Source organism: Mustela nigripes, chromosome 16, assembly GCF_022355385.1.
Source record: "Mustela nigripes isolate SB6536 chromosome 16, MUSNIG.SB6536, whole genome shotgun sequence".
NCBI lineage: Eukaryota > Metazoa > Chordata > Mammalia > Carnivora > Mustelidae > Mustela > Mustela nigripes.
Window position 1 is genome coordinate 16,687,329 of NC_081572.1, and position 17,742 is coordinate 16,705,070.

A 17,742-nucleotide genomic window follows, 5' to 3' on the forward strand; every position below is an offset into this window, starting at 1 on the left:
GACTTGACCATGGAGGCAATTGGGAGTCACAGATGGGTTGATGGGAAACCAGAGTCAGAGAGCCAGTGCCTTGGACTGGGGCAGTGGCTCTGGGGATGGAGGGAAAGTCGGCTCAGAAGTGAACATCACTTTGGAGGTGAAATTGACAGGACAGAGATAGAAGGGCGTCCTTCTGGGAGCAGCCCTGTGGCACCCTGCCAGGCACCAGCCCCTGGGAGCCCTGCACGGACTGGGCACACAGCACCAGGAGTGAAGCCTTGGCCCTATGACCCTGTGACCTTGGGCAGCTGTCAGCCTCTGCCTCCATTTCCTAACTGTAAACCGGGCCCTACTGTATTGGAGGCTGGTGGGTGGCACACGCCAAGCTCTCTTCTTAGGTCCTTCTGCCCTTCCCTGGTCCTGCACCTCCTCCCCGCCCCCTCCTCTCAGGTCCAAGAACTGGTTGCAGACACAGGCACCTGTGTGGTCTGGCTGTTTCAGCCTCCTCTGACCCTCCTACCCCTCCTGGATTGCAGCCACCCACCCCCCCCGAACACCCTTAATATAGCTGGTAAAGGAGAGGGGGCAAGAGGAGGAACGTGGGAGCTCTGAGCTGAAGCCAAGCACTCTGGCTTTCTCATCGTCAGACCAGGAGCCAAAGGCCATAAGAGGGAGAAAATATGTTAAGGTCACTCGGCAAGTCTCCAAGTGAACCACCTGGGGTCTGGTCACCCTCGGCACCCCCTTGGGACTCAGAGCCTAGGCTCACCGACCCCAGGAACCCACCTAGGTACTCTGCAGCCCTCTCTCTGACAGGACAGGGCCCCTGGCCTGCAGGTGCTGCTTTCTTCATAAGCAGGAGCTGTGAGTCATTGACAGGGGAGAGCAAATTAATTCTGAGGGTGACAGGTGGTGTGACAAGGAGCTGCAAAGCCTGGAGGTGGAGGCTCAGGAGGCCCAGGGTCTCGGGGTAGCAAGGTGTTTATGTGGGGATCAAGTATCCAACAGACCCTGGGCAGTCCTCCCTTGCCCCACCAGCTCCAAGAGCCTGCAAACGAGGCTCAGCCCCCTGCCTATGGATCTAAAACTGTGTCCCCCACCTCCTGGCTGCAGGGCCCTGGACGGACCTCCTAACCTTTCTGAGATCCAAGTGGGGGTGATTCTGTTTCCTGCCCTAGCTCATAGGGCTGTTCTAGGCTGATCCTGACTAACCCAGTTTGTCAGACAGACTTGCAGGCAAATTTCAGCTTCTCCTCCTACCAGCTGGTGACCTTGGGCAAGTTCCCTAACCTCTCGGAGCCTTGGAAACCTCAGTGTGGTATGAGAACTATAGAGTTATGTACAGCATCACCCAGGGGTATTGTGGGAATCAGTGGTAGAGAGCACAGAGCTGGTCTTGGGTAAACAGTGGTTGTATCCACAAGACGTACTACAGTCCTGTCATCGTCAGGATTATTTCCCCCACCTCCAACAGGTTCCAAGCCCTCCCCATCCTGTCCCACTTCCCAGCAGAGGGTCCCCCCTTCCATAGGCTTCCTTACTTGTGGTGTTATAGCGGACACCGTAGAAATAGGCGGGGCAGGGTCGAACCACCAGCTGCCCCGCCGGGCTCCGGGGCCAGCAGGTACCAATGAGGTCCACGGAAGCATTGCACTGCAGTCCTGGGGGCAGAGAGAGCTGGTGAGGCAGGGCGAGCTCCCCACTCCCACAGCCTCCCCAGGTCCCCACACGCACACACCAGCTGGGAATAAGATCGGAGCGATGACCCCCAGTGTAGAGATGATCTCATCTCAGGCAGAGGAGCCATCAAGGAAAGGAATCTGAATTTGACGCTAGTGGCTCAGTTGGTGAATTTGACGCTATGGCACTAGGGAGCTGGCTTGGGTTCCAGAGTAGAGGAGGAACAGAGACAGCTGAAGGTGGTGTTGAAAGCTGAGATCTTGATGAGCATTTAGAGAAAATCCCGGACATACTTCCAGTCCTCCACTCTGTAGCCCGAGGATACTTCTCTCGGCCCCTCATTTGGTAGAGATTAGACTTCTGAGACTTCACAGTCTGGAGCAGCCTGGAACAGACCCAGCCAGTCCTCAATCTAGCCCCCTGCACATGTCAATGGAACCAGACCACAACCACTCCGACTCTATAGTGAGGAACGGGTTAAATGAAGCTGGCCATGCTGTTCCCTCACTTGATAACCACACTTACTGAACACACAGTGTTTGCGTTTGGACTGTGCTGGGCCCTAGCAGAGGATTGATGGAGAAGGGAGCCACAGGGAGACAAAAGAGGGAGAAACCACCTAGGGGGACGGGAAAGGACACTGAACTAATAATGTGGGACACTCACTTCAGACGGGCTCTGCTACTAATTCGTTGTGTGACCATAGGCACGTCGCTTGCTCTTTAAGCCTTTGTGTCTTTTTTTATTTTTTTTAAGACTTTTATTTATTTATGAGACAGAGAGAGCAGGGGGAGGAGCAGAGGGAGTCGGACAAGCAGACTCTGCCTCAAGCACGGAGCCCGACGAAGGGCTCCATCCCAGCACTCTGAGATCATGGCCTGAACCCAGGCCAAGAGTCAGACACTTAACCAACTGAGCCACCCAGGAGATGGACCACCATTTGTGTCTTTATAATAAAATGAAGAGGTTGGATCTGACCAGAAATTCTTAATCTCACTCTACTGGAAGCTTTAAGGGTTCACAGAGACTCTGAAGTTAAGTGAAAAAATTGGTGTATATACACATCTTAATTGGGAAAGGGACCGTGGCTTTCATTAGATTCTCAAAGAGATCTATGACTCCAAAAAGATGTCAAAGTCTAAATATTTTCCAAATATCCAAATATTTTTCCTTAATTGAAGAGCACTTCGGTGTTTTTTTTTTTTTTTTTAAAGGTCATTTGTTTGTCAGAGAATGGCGGGGGGCAGGGGAGAGAGCAGGAACAGGGGGAGTGGCAGGCAGAGGGAGAAGCAGGCTCCCCTCTGAGCAGGGAGCCTGATGTGGGACTCGATCCCAGGACCCTGGAATCATGACCTGAGCCGAAGGCAGACGTTTAACTGACTGAGCCACCCAGGCATCCTTTGAAGAACTCTTTGGGGTGGAGTGTGTGCATGTGTGTATGTACGCCTGTCTCTTGGGGCAGAATGGAGGCCACAGGAATGCTTCTGTGTAGGGAGGCTTTTAGTCTCCAGGGAGCGGGGTGGAAGGCTGGGTCGAGGATAGCCTTGGCACCTTGGCACCTCTTTCCCTACCTTTGGGTGCCCTTATTCCACAAAAGCCTGGCACATGAGTCCTGTTGGGACCCAGTATGCCCGTCCCAATGGGAGAGGGTGAGTGATTCTTGGGGACAGGTGCAAGAATGCACAGACAAGCCAGGAAGAGCCATGAACCAATGCAGAGGCCACCACTTCAGGGCTGGGCATCAGATTGGCCAAGCCCTGGCTGGGGCCCACCTGCCATCTCCTCCCCATGTTAGCCTGATCTCAGTCTCTCTGGAAACAGCCCAGGGTTAGGTGGACGTCCTTCCCCTGCTGGATGCTGGGTGGTGCCCAGCAGTCCATGTACCCAGTGCTGGTTTTTTTTCTAATCAAAGTGATCCATAGGATGTTCCTGCAAATCAGGGCTTGGGGCAGAGGCCTTGAGATCAAGAGGTTTAACTGAAAGAGAAAGAAGTCTGGGTTGGAGCTTCAGGGACCCGGGGAGCTGGCGGGCTCTTGGTGCTGTGCCACAGTACAGCCTCTGTGAATGGCATCATGGTGTGGTAGGCAGGAGGAAAGCAGCTTGTGGTTGTAATCTCTCATGGGTCATGCCACTCATGCTGAACCACTCGTGCTGAGCCCAGAGGCGGGGGGAAGCTAGAGGCAACTGGCCACGGGAAGGGGAGGATAATATAATGGACCATGCTCTGGTTTTTCAAGGCCCATCGTCATCTATCTCTTCAGTCCTCATCCCCCTGCAATGTCATCAGTCCCTTTCTACAGATGAGAAAACTGAGGCACAGGGATGTTAAGCGACTTGCTCAAAGTCATGGGTCAACAAGTGAAAGAACCAAGAAGTATAGCCAGGTGTTTTTTACTTTAAATGGCGCGCTCTTTCTAGTATGCCACATTTTGTGCCATTAAAGGGAGGAGAGAAAGCCCAGGAGGCAGCGGGGGAGGGAGCGACAGTTTTGAGGGCTGTGTGCTAGACATGTGCCAGGTACGTTGCATAGACCTTCTGATCAAATGATATCATTATACCTTCCTCAGACAGCTGCTCATTCATTCATTCACTCACTCACTCATTCACAGTGTCTCCTGAGCTGGGCACTGAGAATAGCAAACCAAACGTCATGTGTGGCAGCACCAGGAACTTGTCTATCATGCTCTCTCAGCATAGGAGCTGCCCTCCACCCTCCACCCTCTGCCCTCCCTTCCCTCTCCCTCTCTCTCCTACCCTGGACACTTCCCCAGAGCCCCTTTGGCAAAGAACAGAGGGCCAGGCATGGCCGGGCACCAGCCATAGCCAGGATCAGACTAGAGCCAAGGCAGAAACCAGTTACTAAGCAGATGGCCCTTCTGACCTCGATGACCTTGTAGCAGCCAATGGCTGGAGCCCTGACCCACCCGCAGCTGGTAGGTAGGTATGAGGGGTGGAAGCAGGTGGAACAGCCATTATTTGCCTCTCGTCTGGTACGGATTAGGGTTCCTTAGCACCTACCATGGATCTCACACCACCTGCTGTGGTGAGTGCTGATTCTCTCCAATTTATAGGTAAGGAAACTGAGGCCCAGGCAGTCAAATTGTTTATGCAGAATCACACAAACACTAAGAGGTAGAAGTCGGGTTTGACACCTGTCCCGGGCTCTTCCCACGGCACCACAGAGGTCCCCAGTCTGGGCCACTGGCCCTCATAGCATTTGGTTGCACAGTTTCTAGCCCCTGCTGCCGCAGTGCCTCTCTCTCTCTCTCTTACCCCCTTCTACCACCCCCACCCCACAACTCACAGAAGGCTGAGTAGGGCGGAGAGGGCGGGTAGGAAGCAGGGTAATATTAACATTGACGTGACCTTTACATTAAGAGCCCGGAAAATTCTGGACGGAATGAAAGTCTGTGTGCGAGAAGGGAAGAAAGGGGGGGGGGGGCAGGCTTTAGAATAAAGGGTAGAAAGCCATCAGCAGCATCACTGCCTGCCGGGTGGGCGGGGTCCGGTGGAGGGGCGTAGCCATATGGGGGCGTGGCCAGAGGCCAGGGCCAATCAGAAGCGGCGGCGAGGTCTGGCCTTGGAGAGACCAGCATTCAAGTATGGGGCGAGGACTTAGGGTTGTAGGGAGCCGCCTGAGCAGTAAATGCAGGGTGTTAGAAGAAGAAAGGCTGGAAGAAGAGGGGCAGGAACCCAGAAGTCGAGGGAAGGGAGGAGGCTGCAGAACAGGCCTCAGGGGCCATACCTGGCGGTGGGCGCTGCCCAGCAGACCTCCCACCCCGACTGCCTCGAAGGCACCTTCCTGCAAAGTGCCCAGCCCTTCACAGCTCACGCCGGGATTTCAGTTCACTGCGCTGCGGACACGCGGTCCCTGGAGATCAGGCAGAACCCGGGTGTCCAAAGGGGAAGGGTGTGTAGGACTTGGGGCGGGGAGAACCAACAGTTGCAGAACACTACTGCATACCAGGCTGTGTAAAGGGTCCTTCTGGGAACCCAGGCCACTCATTCAATCTATTTAAGCACTTGAAGAGAAGAAAAGGGGATGGGAGCAAGTGGAGAAGGAGAAGGAGGGGGAGAGAGGAAATAGAAGGAGACAAAGACACTGAGAGGAAAACAGGGAAAGGTAGACAGAAAGTCAGGAGAAAAAGGTACCTGGAAAAATAACTCTAGAGGTGCTGGGGGTGGGGAGGGCATGGATCTCCTAGTTGGGAAGGGGAGAAGGAAGGTAGGGAAGTCTGGGTGTCTCTCAGCATCGGTGCTATAAAGACCTAGAGGTCATGGCTGTTGAACTCTAATTCTTGAGCCAGTGTCCCCTCCATTTGTCCCCCTGGCCTAAATGCCCAATCCCTCCTGCTCTCCTGGGGGTTATTTTCCCCACTTGGATAGCATAGTTGTGGGGTGAGGAGCACTCTGGACAGGAGTAAACCAGTCTTGCAAAGAGCTAAGCCGATTTACCAGCCAGAAGCAAAAAGCCTGAGCTACTATTATCGTCAACCGCTGCCCACACCAAGCTGTTCCAGGATGCCCCTCCTGGCCAATTAAGTCCTAGATGGGGAGGAATAATGGCTTTGCTCTTTATTCAACAAGTTTTTACTGACCACCTAAGAAACTTTTTAGGAGCTGGGGACACAGTAATGCATAGGAATACAGTAACGCATAAAATTAGTGCCCTGCCCTTAGTTGAGGATGGGAGGTAATGGGTGCAGCAAACAGACAGACAGACAGACACAGAGCTGTTAAGCAGTAAGAAATGCTACTAGGAAAAAGCAAGCAGGGTAAGGAGATAAAGAGTGCCAGGACTGCTCTTTCAATTTGGTGCTAACATTAAAACAGAAACCTAAAGGGAGTAAGAGAGGGGGCCACGTGCACATCTGGGAAAAAAGTGTTCTAGATAGGGGGAACAGCACATGCAAAGGCCCTGAGGCTAGTGTGTACTTGGCATATCTGAGGTTTTGACATTCCTATCACTTGGTGGCTTGCCCCCTCCTTAGTGAGGCGGCCAGGTCCTTTAAGTGTTTTTTTCTGGAGGCAGGGGGTGGAGCTGAATGGGCTAAAGTAATGCGTAAGACTAGTCCTGGGGCTTCCTCCATCTCCAAATGCACACTCTGATGTTTGTGGGAGCACTGCAGTTAGAAGGTCCAAAACCTGTGCCAGTGGAGGTAAGAGGAGAGAGGAACAGTGTGGATAGTTCCCTCTTGCCTCTGACAAAACCCCTGCTGAGTCAGGGTCCCTGGGAGGGGGGCGTTTTAACAAACCCAGTGAGAACCCTTTGAAGGTGGCCTACTTAATGCTTGTGCACAATTGGGCATGGGTTTCTCGCCTCAAGTAGATGACATAATTCCTTTCCCAGCAGGCTCAGTGTCCAAAAGCGCCCAGCAGATCCTTCTTTCATAGAGAATTTCAGAAGGAAATCAGAATCTGGTTCTAGTCCCCAGTTATTTTGGGTGTCCCATCAGTGGCCTCTGAGTGAACCAAAGGAGGTGGGCACCTAGCAGCAGCCCCGCAGTTGCATGGTTCAGCTTAAGAGAGGAACTCAGCCAAAGCTGCCCATAGGGTGGCAGGTGGCCCAAGGACAGTCTCTGAAACAGACACACTTGCCTATTCAGAGGAAGGCACTGTTGGGATAAAGGGGTTGGGGCTCTGCCTGGGACTCTGGCATGGAGAGGGTGGCAGAGGGCAGGCCGAGAGTCCTGCTCTTGCCTCCACCCCCTTGTGGCTGAACTGCCTCTTTTATGGCTGGGTAGAATGGAAAGATACCTTTGCGGGTGTGTGACTCATCAGGACAAGTGGGTAGGAGCCTCCTGTCCTGTGGGCTTGTGAGCTCTCCATTTTTGCATCACTGGCACCTAGTAGAGTGCCAGGCGCATAGTAGGTCCTGAAGGAAATTGGGGGCTGTGTGTAAACCCTGTACAGGTGTGGGAAACTGCAGGGGTGAGAGGCCACACCTGACCCTGGGGACGATGCCTCTCCGGGCAGCCATGTATGTGGTGGCCCATTTAGTTCAAATTTTGGGGCTACTGTGTGTGCTTGGGCAAGTTACTTAACCTCTCTGAGCCTTAGGTTCCTATTCTATAAAACGAGGATAAAAGTACTTCCTGACAATATTGTTATGATGGCTGAATGAGATTCAAGTACTTAGAATGGTGTCTGATACTCAGTAGGTACTAAATAACTATTAACTATCATTATTAACATTCATGACCTTAAGACGGAGGGCAGGAACGAATGACCCTGGGTCCTTATCAACGGTATGAGTTCATTTGTCTCTGATGTCATTAGTCAATAATTCTATTACTTTCTGGCATTGTCATATTCATGCCATGATTTTATGATCTGCCAAGTCTGTGATCTGCCACATGACAGAGCTTTGACCCTAGGGACCCACCCTCTCCCTGCTCCTGGCATGTGAGAGGACCCCCCAAAGGCCCCAACTCAGTGCCAGCCACCCCGGCCAGACGCCCAACCATCTGTCCCAGTCCCTCCACCCCACCCTCACCATCTGTCTCTACCAGTGCCCATCGGTCTGGGTAGATCTTGGCAATGGAAGACAAATAGCTCGTTCTCCGGGGCTCTTGTGCCGGGTAATGGATTGTATGCCATGAAGCCCGCCAGGCTGCGCTGGGCGGAGGGTAGGGGCATGGCGTATAAAATCATTGGGGAATTAATGACACTCATCAAGGCCTCTTGCCTCCAAGGACAGGTGACACCTGCATGGGCTCACAGACGTCACGCCTCCACACACAACGAGCAAATGGATGAAGGCTGACCCGGCCCCAGTGCATGGGGGACTGCGGGCAGGGCCTTTCATCTCAGACTCAGCCCGCAGACAGGTGTCTTCCCTCTCTGTCTCTCTCCGCTAGAACTCCAGACTCTTGCTCAAGAATCTTCCAGTTCCCCATGGCCTGGCTTAGCCAACTTCACAGCCAGCTGTTCCAGGCTCCCAGTAACCTCCCCAGGCTTACTGTTCTTCCCTCCTCACGCCTCCCCTGTCATTCCACCAAATCCACCTGCTGGTCTTGGGTCAGCTCTAGCTTCAGCTCAGAGCACTGGCTCTTCGCTGCCGGTTTGTGCTCAGAGTCTCTCAGAGACTCACTGTGAAAGTGACTCCTTCAGGAAGCCTTCCTGGATTCATACCACCCCTGATCTTCCTGCAGCTCTATGGCGAATGCCTTCCCCTCACTGCAGCTCTATACAGTTTGCACTTTCGAACGCCTGCTGCTGTTACCAGCAATCATCCACGGTTCTCAGTAGTGGCACAGCTCTCTGCAGTCTGTAACAGATGGCCACAAAACTCCGTCCATTTAGTTGTTACAGATCCTTGTGGCAGGCGCCACCCCTTCCCCAACTTTATAGCTTGGACAAAGTGAGGCTCAAGGGGGTCAATGGCCTGCTCATCTCTGGGGCTGCTAGAGGGGGCCCCTAGGGCAGAAGGTGAGCATGGGACCCGCGGTGAGCATGGGACCCAGTTGGCCTTCTCCAAATCTGGGGCTCTTCTGCTCCCCCAGGCTCCTCCCACAGTGAGGGCCCAGTAGGCCAGGCGGCAGCTGCCCTGAGGCCCAGGTTCAGAAGCTCATGCCTCCTGCTTCCCTGTGGGCGCCCTGTGGCCCCCTCTCTGCCAGCATGTGCCCGGTGCTTGGCTTCCCAGGGCACATATTTGTGGGTTTGACTCCGGACCAGATAGTGAGCCCCTCTTTGTCCCCCTCATGCCTTCCGGGGGTCCCAGTGCACAACAGTGCTCAATGCACAAGTTGGATTGAATCAAGGAGAGACCTGAAGAGGAAACCGAGTCACTGAAAGTGAGCCTCCTGAAGACCTTCCAGCGCTGGGCCCTTGGCTGGGCCGCAGCCTTCCCAGGAGCCCTGGGTCCAGGGTCCACACCCTGAAAAGTCAGAAAAGACCCGGCCTTGGACGTCACAGGCCTGACTCTCCCATGCCTCGGTTTCCTCACCTGTACAGACATTGAGTCTTAAACTCTCATGAGAAGAAAGATAATTCTACAAAAGGACTTTGCAAATGGCGTGCTTGTACAAGTTAGGAGTAATATGTGTAGTTATGCCATATTTTCTACAGAGCAGGTATAAAGCCAGGATGCCTCGGCTCCAACCTTGGCTCTGGGACTTACTAGTTTTTTTCCTCTGTGCCTTGGTTTCCCTAGGTGTAAGTGAAAATTGGGTTACTATCTCTCTAGTACTTCCAAGAGCGCCAGATGTGGAGTTAGCACCCGACGGGTTTCTGGCAGCAGAGGACAGCAGCCCCCCTTCCCCACCATGGGGACCCGAGTCACAGCCCAGCCCTTGGCTCCATTGGTTCTCACAGCAAGGGCTGGGGTGACTCCCCCATTGCCCGCCCCACGGCTGATGCTGGGACCTCACAGCAGCTCTCCTTCCCACCAACTTCAGGGCCCTCCTGAGCACAGTTCTCTACAGAGGGGTGATGAGCTGCATGGGGTTCGGGAAGAGAAATCTCTCTACTCTTCCTGTCTAGGGGCAAGGCTCTGTGTGCAGAGGATGGGGCTGTGGAGACCTGGAATCTTGCATGACAAGGGGAGGGAGACTCACCAGAGATGTTGCTGACCAGCGACAGGCTCTCGCAGTGCTGGTCCTGGAAGGAGGCGGAGATTGGGTTCAGCCCCAGCAGGAGCAGGGCCTGTGGACACAGAGAGGCGAGGGACTTGGTGAGACCATGTGGGGAACTTCCTGCTTCCCCTCACTTCCTGCTCACCCCAGCTTGCCCTCCCCCTATCCCCATGTCCTCTGTGTCTGGAAGGTCTGGAGCTGCCCTGCTCTAGAAGGGCTTGGAAGGGAAGTGGGTAACAATAGTAGGAGCCTAGATTCCCAGGACGATGGTTCCCTGGTTCCTGAGGGCTGGGTCTTCGTGGAGGCTGCACCTGAGGAAGGCTGAGGCTGTGCTCAGAGGACTCCCATCCCTACCCATCTAATCACCAGTCCCTGCAAATTCGGCCTCATTCTTCACAAAGCCTTTTCTATCTGCCACGGGTCTTACTTGTCCCCGGGGCTGCGGTGGCTGTCTGTGTTTCCAGATGAGAAACAGAGGCCCACAGTGCTGAAGGGGTACATACATGTCTCTGGAAAGATGCCTGCCCTATTCCAAGGAGAACTTTTGCCCCGTAACTTCCCAGGGGTTCCATGTTACTCTGATTCTAGAATTTCAGCCCACATGGGAGGAGAGTGACAGGGTCCCCTTCAACTAACACCCTCACACAATCACTATGCCCCCCTCCCTTGAGGTCACCCTCCACCACACACATACGGATTTAGAGTCCAAAGAGCCCTGGCATCCAGGCCTGGTTTCACTGTGTTGCCGGAGGCAGGTTACTTGACGTCTCTGGGCCTTATTTCCTCACGTGGAAACAGTCCTCCCTCCCAGGTTCCCCCGATGCACTGTTTGTAGGAGTCCTTTACGAGTAGCACAGCGTGACCCGCAAGGACAAGCACTTTGTTTTGTTCACGGTGCTCAAATTCCCTGACTACCTCCATGGACCGTCCTGTGTTTCAGGTCTACAAAGGGCACTCCACAGGTTTTTATTTAGTCACAGGTCAGAGGCAAGGCAGTGGTCTCCCCTGGGATTTGAGGTTCAAGAGGATAAGAAACATGTGAGGGGCTGGGGTACAGAGTGGGCATTGTAATGAGCCCCTCCTTCTGTTTGTTGGGACGTACGTGGGTGCTGATGACCAGCACAGCCTCGTCTGCCTGACCGGGGTCCCAAGGCAGGGAGCCTCACGGGAGGTGGCTCTCCACCTGACCACCCTGCTCCCTGCTCTTTCTTCCAGGGTCTCCTCCCTGAATCCCCCTCTTAGGCCCCCCGGTGATGGTATCTCAGCTCCAGTTCATTTCCACACAGTCCGCAAACATCTCTACAGAACTTCAGAAACAAGACAGGAAGATGTAGACGCTGTCTTAGCCACTTCCCAGTGGGGAACTAAGATGGGGAGAGAGCTAGAGGCTGGTCCCATGGCCAGCAGGTCTCTGTGTTGGAACAGCACACAGCCTTGGTGCACAGCCCTCTGGGACCAGGGTGAGGAAAGCAAGGCACCCACCTTGGGTCCAAATTTTCAAGGGGTGCCAAAAAGACACATAATATTTTAATGCAACATTTTTTAAAACTCTAAATTAATGCAAAATAATTCCACGATGAACAAAATATCAAAAACTTCTTAAGAAAGACAGGCTCTTTAACAGTGCTGGGCCTACTCCTACCCTGCCCCTCCCCATCAGTGCCACCCACCTTCCCCAGTGGCTGCCCCTTCCGCTCCCATCTCACGACAGAGGCAGGCTCTACTCCCTTCTCTCCCACCTTCCATTCCAAGATGGAATCAAGGGCTCCCCACTCTGGTCAGAATCCATCCCACACCCCACCTCCTGCAGGAAACGCCCCTGGACCCAAATGATTCACCCACACGTCCCCTCAGCACATGCCTGAGTCCTTCGTGGGCTTTGTTCTATTCCCTTGCTAGCACACTCCTGTCACGTCGTAGGAGTCTTTCTGCTCTGACTGGGCCAAACTGCAGTCTGAGAAACATATCCCCAGCCCTGTGCCCCCGCTCTCTGCCCAGCACTCGGGACACTCAGCTAACTCGTTCCTGGGACTCGCAAGTGATTAGAACAAACCCATTCATCTCTCTGGCCCCAAGGAGCTTCCAACACTTTATTAATCAGTAATTAAGCTTCACAGTCCCCAGAGAGGTGGAGAACTATCTTTACCCTCATTTTCCAAATGGAAATGCAGGAGAGAGAGGAGGAAGCCGCTAGACTAGCCAGCAGCTCTTGCTAGTTAAGCAGAGTGTGTCCTTGCTGGCAAACCTGCATTGCTCAGCTCACCACAGGGCTCTGTGCTGGGCCCAGAAAGGGACCACTCTGCTGGGATGGCCAGAGACCCCTTCTAGAAGGGGGTTAGGAATCCCTGCCCCAGCTTGTTCCCCCACCACGGCCTCTGCCACCTCCCAACACACAGACACACACAGAATGGAAGCGGGGCTCCCAGAGTCAATGGTCACAGGCCAACGAAGGAACCTGGAAATGCTCTATTTGAAAATATCAGCCCCCCACCCCCGACATTCCACCATTCTCCTTCTAATCCTGAAACCCGGCTTTGTGCTTTGCGTCTTGGTCTTTCAAATCCCCCTCGAAAACACACGTGTCCTATCCACACTGAATTACTTATCAATGTCCAACCGCCAGATGGGGCAGGTGTCCCCTCACCTTTGCCTTTGCGGTTCTTTACCCCCCCCCCCCCCCCCCCCCCTCCTGGCCCACCACCTCACCCAGTCAGCCCTGCAGTCCTCGAGAGCCAGTTCCGGAGGCCACCCCCACCCCCGGCCCCCGCACCTTGGCAGCACTTTTCCCCAACACTCCAGAGCAAAAGCAACACGGTCACAGCGTCAATGGACCCAGGCTCCCGTGCACGTGGCCACAGACCCAGGAGCTCACGATGCTCACAGACCATGAACCCGTCTCAGTACAAAGCACTCCCTCCCCTCAGTTCTGATTCCTGGCAAAGACACAGGCCAGAAGATCTTCGCTTCCTGCCTTAATGTCCTAGGGTTTGCAGAAGAGCAGAGGAAATCCAGATTCATCATGAAACCGGACTAAATGCCATGCAAAGGGCAAATGGCAAGCCTGACCTTGGCTGGCTGCCTGTAACCTTGACCTTGACATCACACATGTGATGGTTCACAAAGTCATTCTCTACCAACAGGGTTTGCACTGTGCCAAGGAAAATGCTTCTTCAAATTCCTGAACCAACCTCTCCTCTCAGGAAAGCTCAGTTCTATATAGAATCAGTATCTGTACCATGTCTTGCTCTGTGGAAGGACTTGCAAAGGCTTCTGGCTTATTCTTGAATCACACTTCCAGGAAAAGCCTGGGATGTTCCTGTATACTTCCTCTCTGCCGAACACTTTCCAGGTTATTGTTTGTTTCCTTCTAAGGCTGAGAGTTCTCGATCTGGGTCCACAAACACACAAGAGCCTGTCAGGAAAGCAGCGTGTGGTGCGTAATGACAACCATTTTCCCCCGGGGAGGGCGCAGAGCTTTCTCCACAGCTCAGGGAGCTCTTGCACCCAAAGTAGATGGCCAGAGCTTACGGTGGATGGGGTCACATCAGAGGCTTGGGCCTCCATCACATCGGACATGTCATCCTCTCCCAAAGCAAACCTAAGCCGGTTTGGACCTAGGAACCGCCACCTCCTTGGGCCGCTCCGCTGGCTCCTCCCCGCGGTCATTAACTCCAGCGGCTGGCTCTCCTTTCAGAGCTGTTTCTCACAAACCAAGTTTTCAGGACTATGTGAGGTTTACCATTCCCCTCCAGCTGGTAGAGAAGACAAAAATGGCCCTAGGAAGCGGAAGCTGGCAAAGCTGACGCCTCACTTGTGTGTGCCAGCCCGTGGCCCCAGGGCCCCAAACAAAGCCAGTGCCTCAGTGACAAATCTCTCCGCTCACCAGAGCCAAACCTTGAGCGCAAAATCTGAGAAGGCCAAGGGTGTGCTGCTGCTGGATTCCAGCATCACAGAAAATGACTGTTCAAGGACCCAGTGGGTCCCTTACGGGGACGGCTGTGTGGAAAGCAGATGCGGCAGGTCTCATGCTCCCTATTTTAGAGGGGTTTTAGTTAAGGTGCCCAAGGTCACAGAGCTGTTTTTAGCAGCTGGGTGGGGACTAGGAGCCGGAGAGCAGACTTGCAAGCTGATGGAGGCTGGAAGAAGGGGGGTGGCCCAGATCAGGGCAGGCTGGGAAAGAAAGAGAGGACAGAGGGGAGGGAAGGGTGCAGGGGCTCTCAGAGAGGGAGAGTGGGGGTCAGAGTCTGACAGCTGATGCCCCCCCCCGCCCCGCCCAGCCCCCAGGCCAGCACGATGGCTGGAATTGAAGCTGCCATCCCCATTCCCAGTGTGACTCTGGCATAAAGGTTAATCACCCCCAGAAAATGCTTATTAGAGGCCATAAATAACTATGCTGAAGCTCAGTCCGCTCCTTAAGGCACAAAAGTGCAATTTCCTTTGATGGGATGATTGGGTAATTAACCTTTTAGGGAGGGTCCTTTAAGGGCTCTGGGGAGGGAGGAGAAGGATGGCCTGGAGGCACCGGGGGCTGCCTCCACCCCTCCGAAAGTTCAGGATGAGCAAGGAGAAGAGCCTGCCTTCCTTCCCCTGGCATGACTACCTCTGGTGCCGGGCTTGGGAGAACCCCCCCTCCCCACCCCGCCTCCTCCTCCCAGGCCCCAGGAAAATCTCTCTTGGAGGGGGCAGGGTGGAGGGGGAGTGGGCAAGACACAGCCACAGCCGCATTCAGCAGCGTAAACCCTCAGCAAGATCCCTCCAGCTACTGCTGGGTTCTGTCTTCTCCTGCCACTGATTTGTGACTTTGGGTGAGTCGCCTGGGCCCTCTGGGCGATGAGATCTCTCCTACCTGCACCGCAGGGACATGAGCCACCTGGGGAAAAGACAGAGAGAGATGACTTCTGAAATTCAAAGTTTTTCGCAGGTGTCCATGGGGTCCCTACCACAACCTGATCACTCTGGGCCTCCGAATCTAACTTGGTTTTCGAGAGAGTTGAACTAGGGGAGGGTTCCCACAGTGTCATCTATGGGCCTCCTAGGATCATGTCTTTATCCATTTGTTCCACGGACGCCTGGGCTGTTTCCATGTCTCTACTCTTGTAAATGACGCTGCTGTGAACATGGGGGTGCACATATCCCTTCGAGATGGTGATTTCATTGCCTTTAGACATATACCCAGAAAGGGCAATGACTAGCTCATGTAAAATTGCTATGTTTAATTATTTGCTGTTTCCAAAGTAGCGGCACCAATGTGCATTCCCACCAGAAGGGATTCCCTTTTCTCCACAACCTCACCAGTGCTTGTTATCTCTTGCCTTTTGGGTTTTGTCCTTGTTGTTGTTGTTCTCCTCGTTATTTTTAAGCCCAGTGCAGGTCTTGAACTCACAACCCTGAGATCAAGACTTGAGCTAAGCTCAAGAGCTGAATGCTTCACTGACGGAGCCACCTGGGTGCCCCTTTCCTTTTTTTTTTTTTTTTTTTTTTTTTCTTAGAGAGTGAGCACAGGCAGACAGAGTGGTAGGCGGAGGCAGAGGGAGAAGCAGGCTTCCTGCTGAGCAAGGAGCCCAACTCGGGACTCGATCCCAGGACGCCGGGACCATGACCTGAGCCGAAAGCAACCGCCCAACCAACCAACTGAGCCACTCAGGCATCCCTCCTATCTTTTTGATACTCACCATTCTAACAGGAGATATTTCTCTGCCGTTTTGATTTGCTTTTCCCTGATGATGAGTGAGCACCTTTTTCATGTACCTGTTGGTCATCTTCTTTGGAAAAATGCCTATTCAGGTCCTTTCTCCATTTTTAATTGGATTATTTGGGGTGGAGGGTTTTGCTATTGAGTTGCATGTGTTCCTTATATAGTTTAAATATTAACCCCTTATCGGATATATAGTTTGCAAGGTGTAGCCTGTTCTGAGCAAAGGCAAGAGAAGAAAATCTAACCATGAAAAAGAGGAGGGGTCGTAAGTCAGGATTTCTCTAAAAGCTGACGCCCCTGTTGCATTTAAAAACTAGGATCTGGGGGCGCCTGGGTGGCTCCGTCCGTTGAGCATCCAGCTCCTGATTTTGGCTCAGGTCACCATCTCAGGGTCGTGAGATCGAGCCTCATGTTAGGCTCTGGGCTCAGCAGGGAGTCCGCTGGAGATTCTCTCTCTCTGCCCCCCCCCCCACTTACAAGTGCAGCCCCCCCCATAAATAAGTAAATATATTTTTAAAATCCTAGGATCTGGTTTATAGAAATGAGACATATGCCCAACCAAACGCTTCAGAAACCTGTCTGTGCCTACAGGGCACCTACAGAGTGATGGCGCCGGGGAGAGGCAGGGCCCCCGTGCAGTGGTGACACACGGAGGTGCCAAGCAGATAGGTCACCAGAGGGGAGGGCTACTGGCTGTGCCCCCGCAGAACGGAGACCCTCCACGGTGTGTTTCCTGATCCACACGGAGGTGCTCTGAAGACTAGTCAGGGTAAAGTAGACTTGGAACAAAAGACAGCAAAGCCGCGTGCCCTTTCTCGGCTCTCTTGACTGCCCAGGACCTTTGTGCCCTGGGCGGTCTCCCTTTCCCATCCTGCCCAGGCCAGATCCTCCCCCGAAAGCCTCTTTCTAAGACAGCCACAGCCTGTTCCCATCTCAAGGCAAAGAGCCCGTGCTTTTCCCCCAAAGTGGGTGAGCAGTGAAGGATTATTCTAGGCGGATGAGAAATAATTTATTGTTACATTTAATTAACTTAAATTGCTGTTGTGCAGAGAGGAAAAACTGGAAAGGAAAGTCTCCTGCCTACAGATCAGGGAGGAGGGGGTACTCGCTGGGGTGTTCCTCCTTGCCTCCGCCCCTTCTCCGAGGCCCCAGGCGGCTTGTCACTCCTCTGCTCCCCTAATGAGGCCCCTCAGCACAGCCAAAGTGCAGTGGGTGCCTGCCTGACCCAGCCCGGGGCAGTGAGGACCTGGGTTCACGCAGACCCCCCCTCCAAGGATCCCAGACCTACCGTCCCTTGAGCTCTAAGCTCCCTGAGAGTGGGCTCTGTGTTTGGCTGCCTTTGGGCCCTCAGTGGGGACCTGGTGCAGAGTAGGTCGCACTACACCTGAATGCATAAATGATCAATTGAACAAATGAACAGGTAGGTTTCTACTCTCTGCCACCTTTGACCACGGAGTCCCCTTGCAATTCCCACCGGGACAATTCTGACTCCCCCGAGTCCCCGGGTTTTTCCGCATCTCTTTGCTTCCATCCGCTTCGTTCCTAGCTCCTTAGAGGGGTGTGCTGGAGGAAAAAGTATTAGGGGGGTTGGAAGTGTGGGGCTGAGATCCTGTTCTGACCCTGGCAAACTTGCTTCACGGGCAAGTCACTCCTTCACCCTCTTTTCTGCCTCAGTTTCCTCCTCTGTAAAATGAGGAGTGTGTTCCCTACACTCCTTTCCGGGTCTGGATATGCTCCGCCTCCAAGATGCACAGGAGAGTAGAAACCAGACCTCTAACTCTGGGGCCCGGGGAAATCTGCATTGGGAACATT

General features: G+C 53.7%; 1 protein-coding gene across 5 annotated transcripts in view; it reads right to left on the reverse strand.

The window, feature by feature from the left end:
- The window catches only part of CRHR1 (corticotropin releasing hormone receptor 1), a 46,165-nt gene that overhangs the window by 16,156 nt on the left and 12,267 nt on the right, over window positions 1-17,742 (reverse strand). For 3 of the 5 annotated variants that reach the window (XM_059380538.1, XM_059380541.1, XM_059380540.1), the window contains exons 2-3: window positions 10,218-10,305; window positions 1,521-1,640 (exon numbers count right to left, since the gene is read on the reverse strand). In XM_059380538.1, the coding sequence (XP_059236521.1) occupies window positions 1,521-1,640; window positions 10,218-10,305 (208 nt within the window). The remainder of the gene's footprint in view (window positions 1-1,520; window positions 1,641-10,217; window positions 10,306-17,742) is intronic. The other 2 variants (XM_059380542.1, XM_059380543.1) reach the window with 1 other exon arrangement.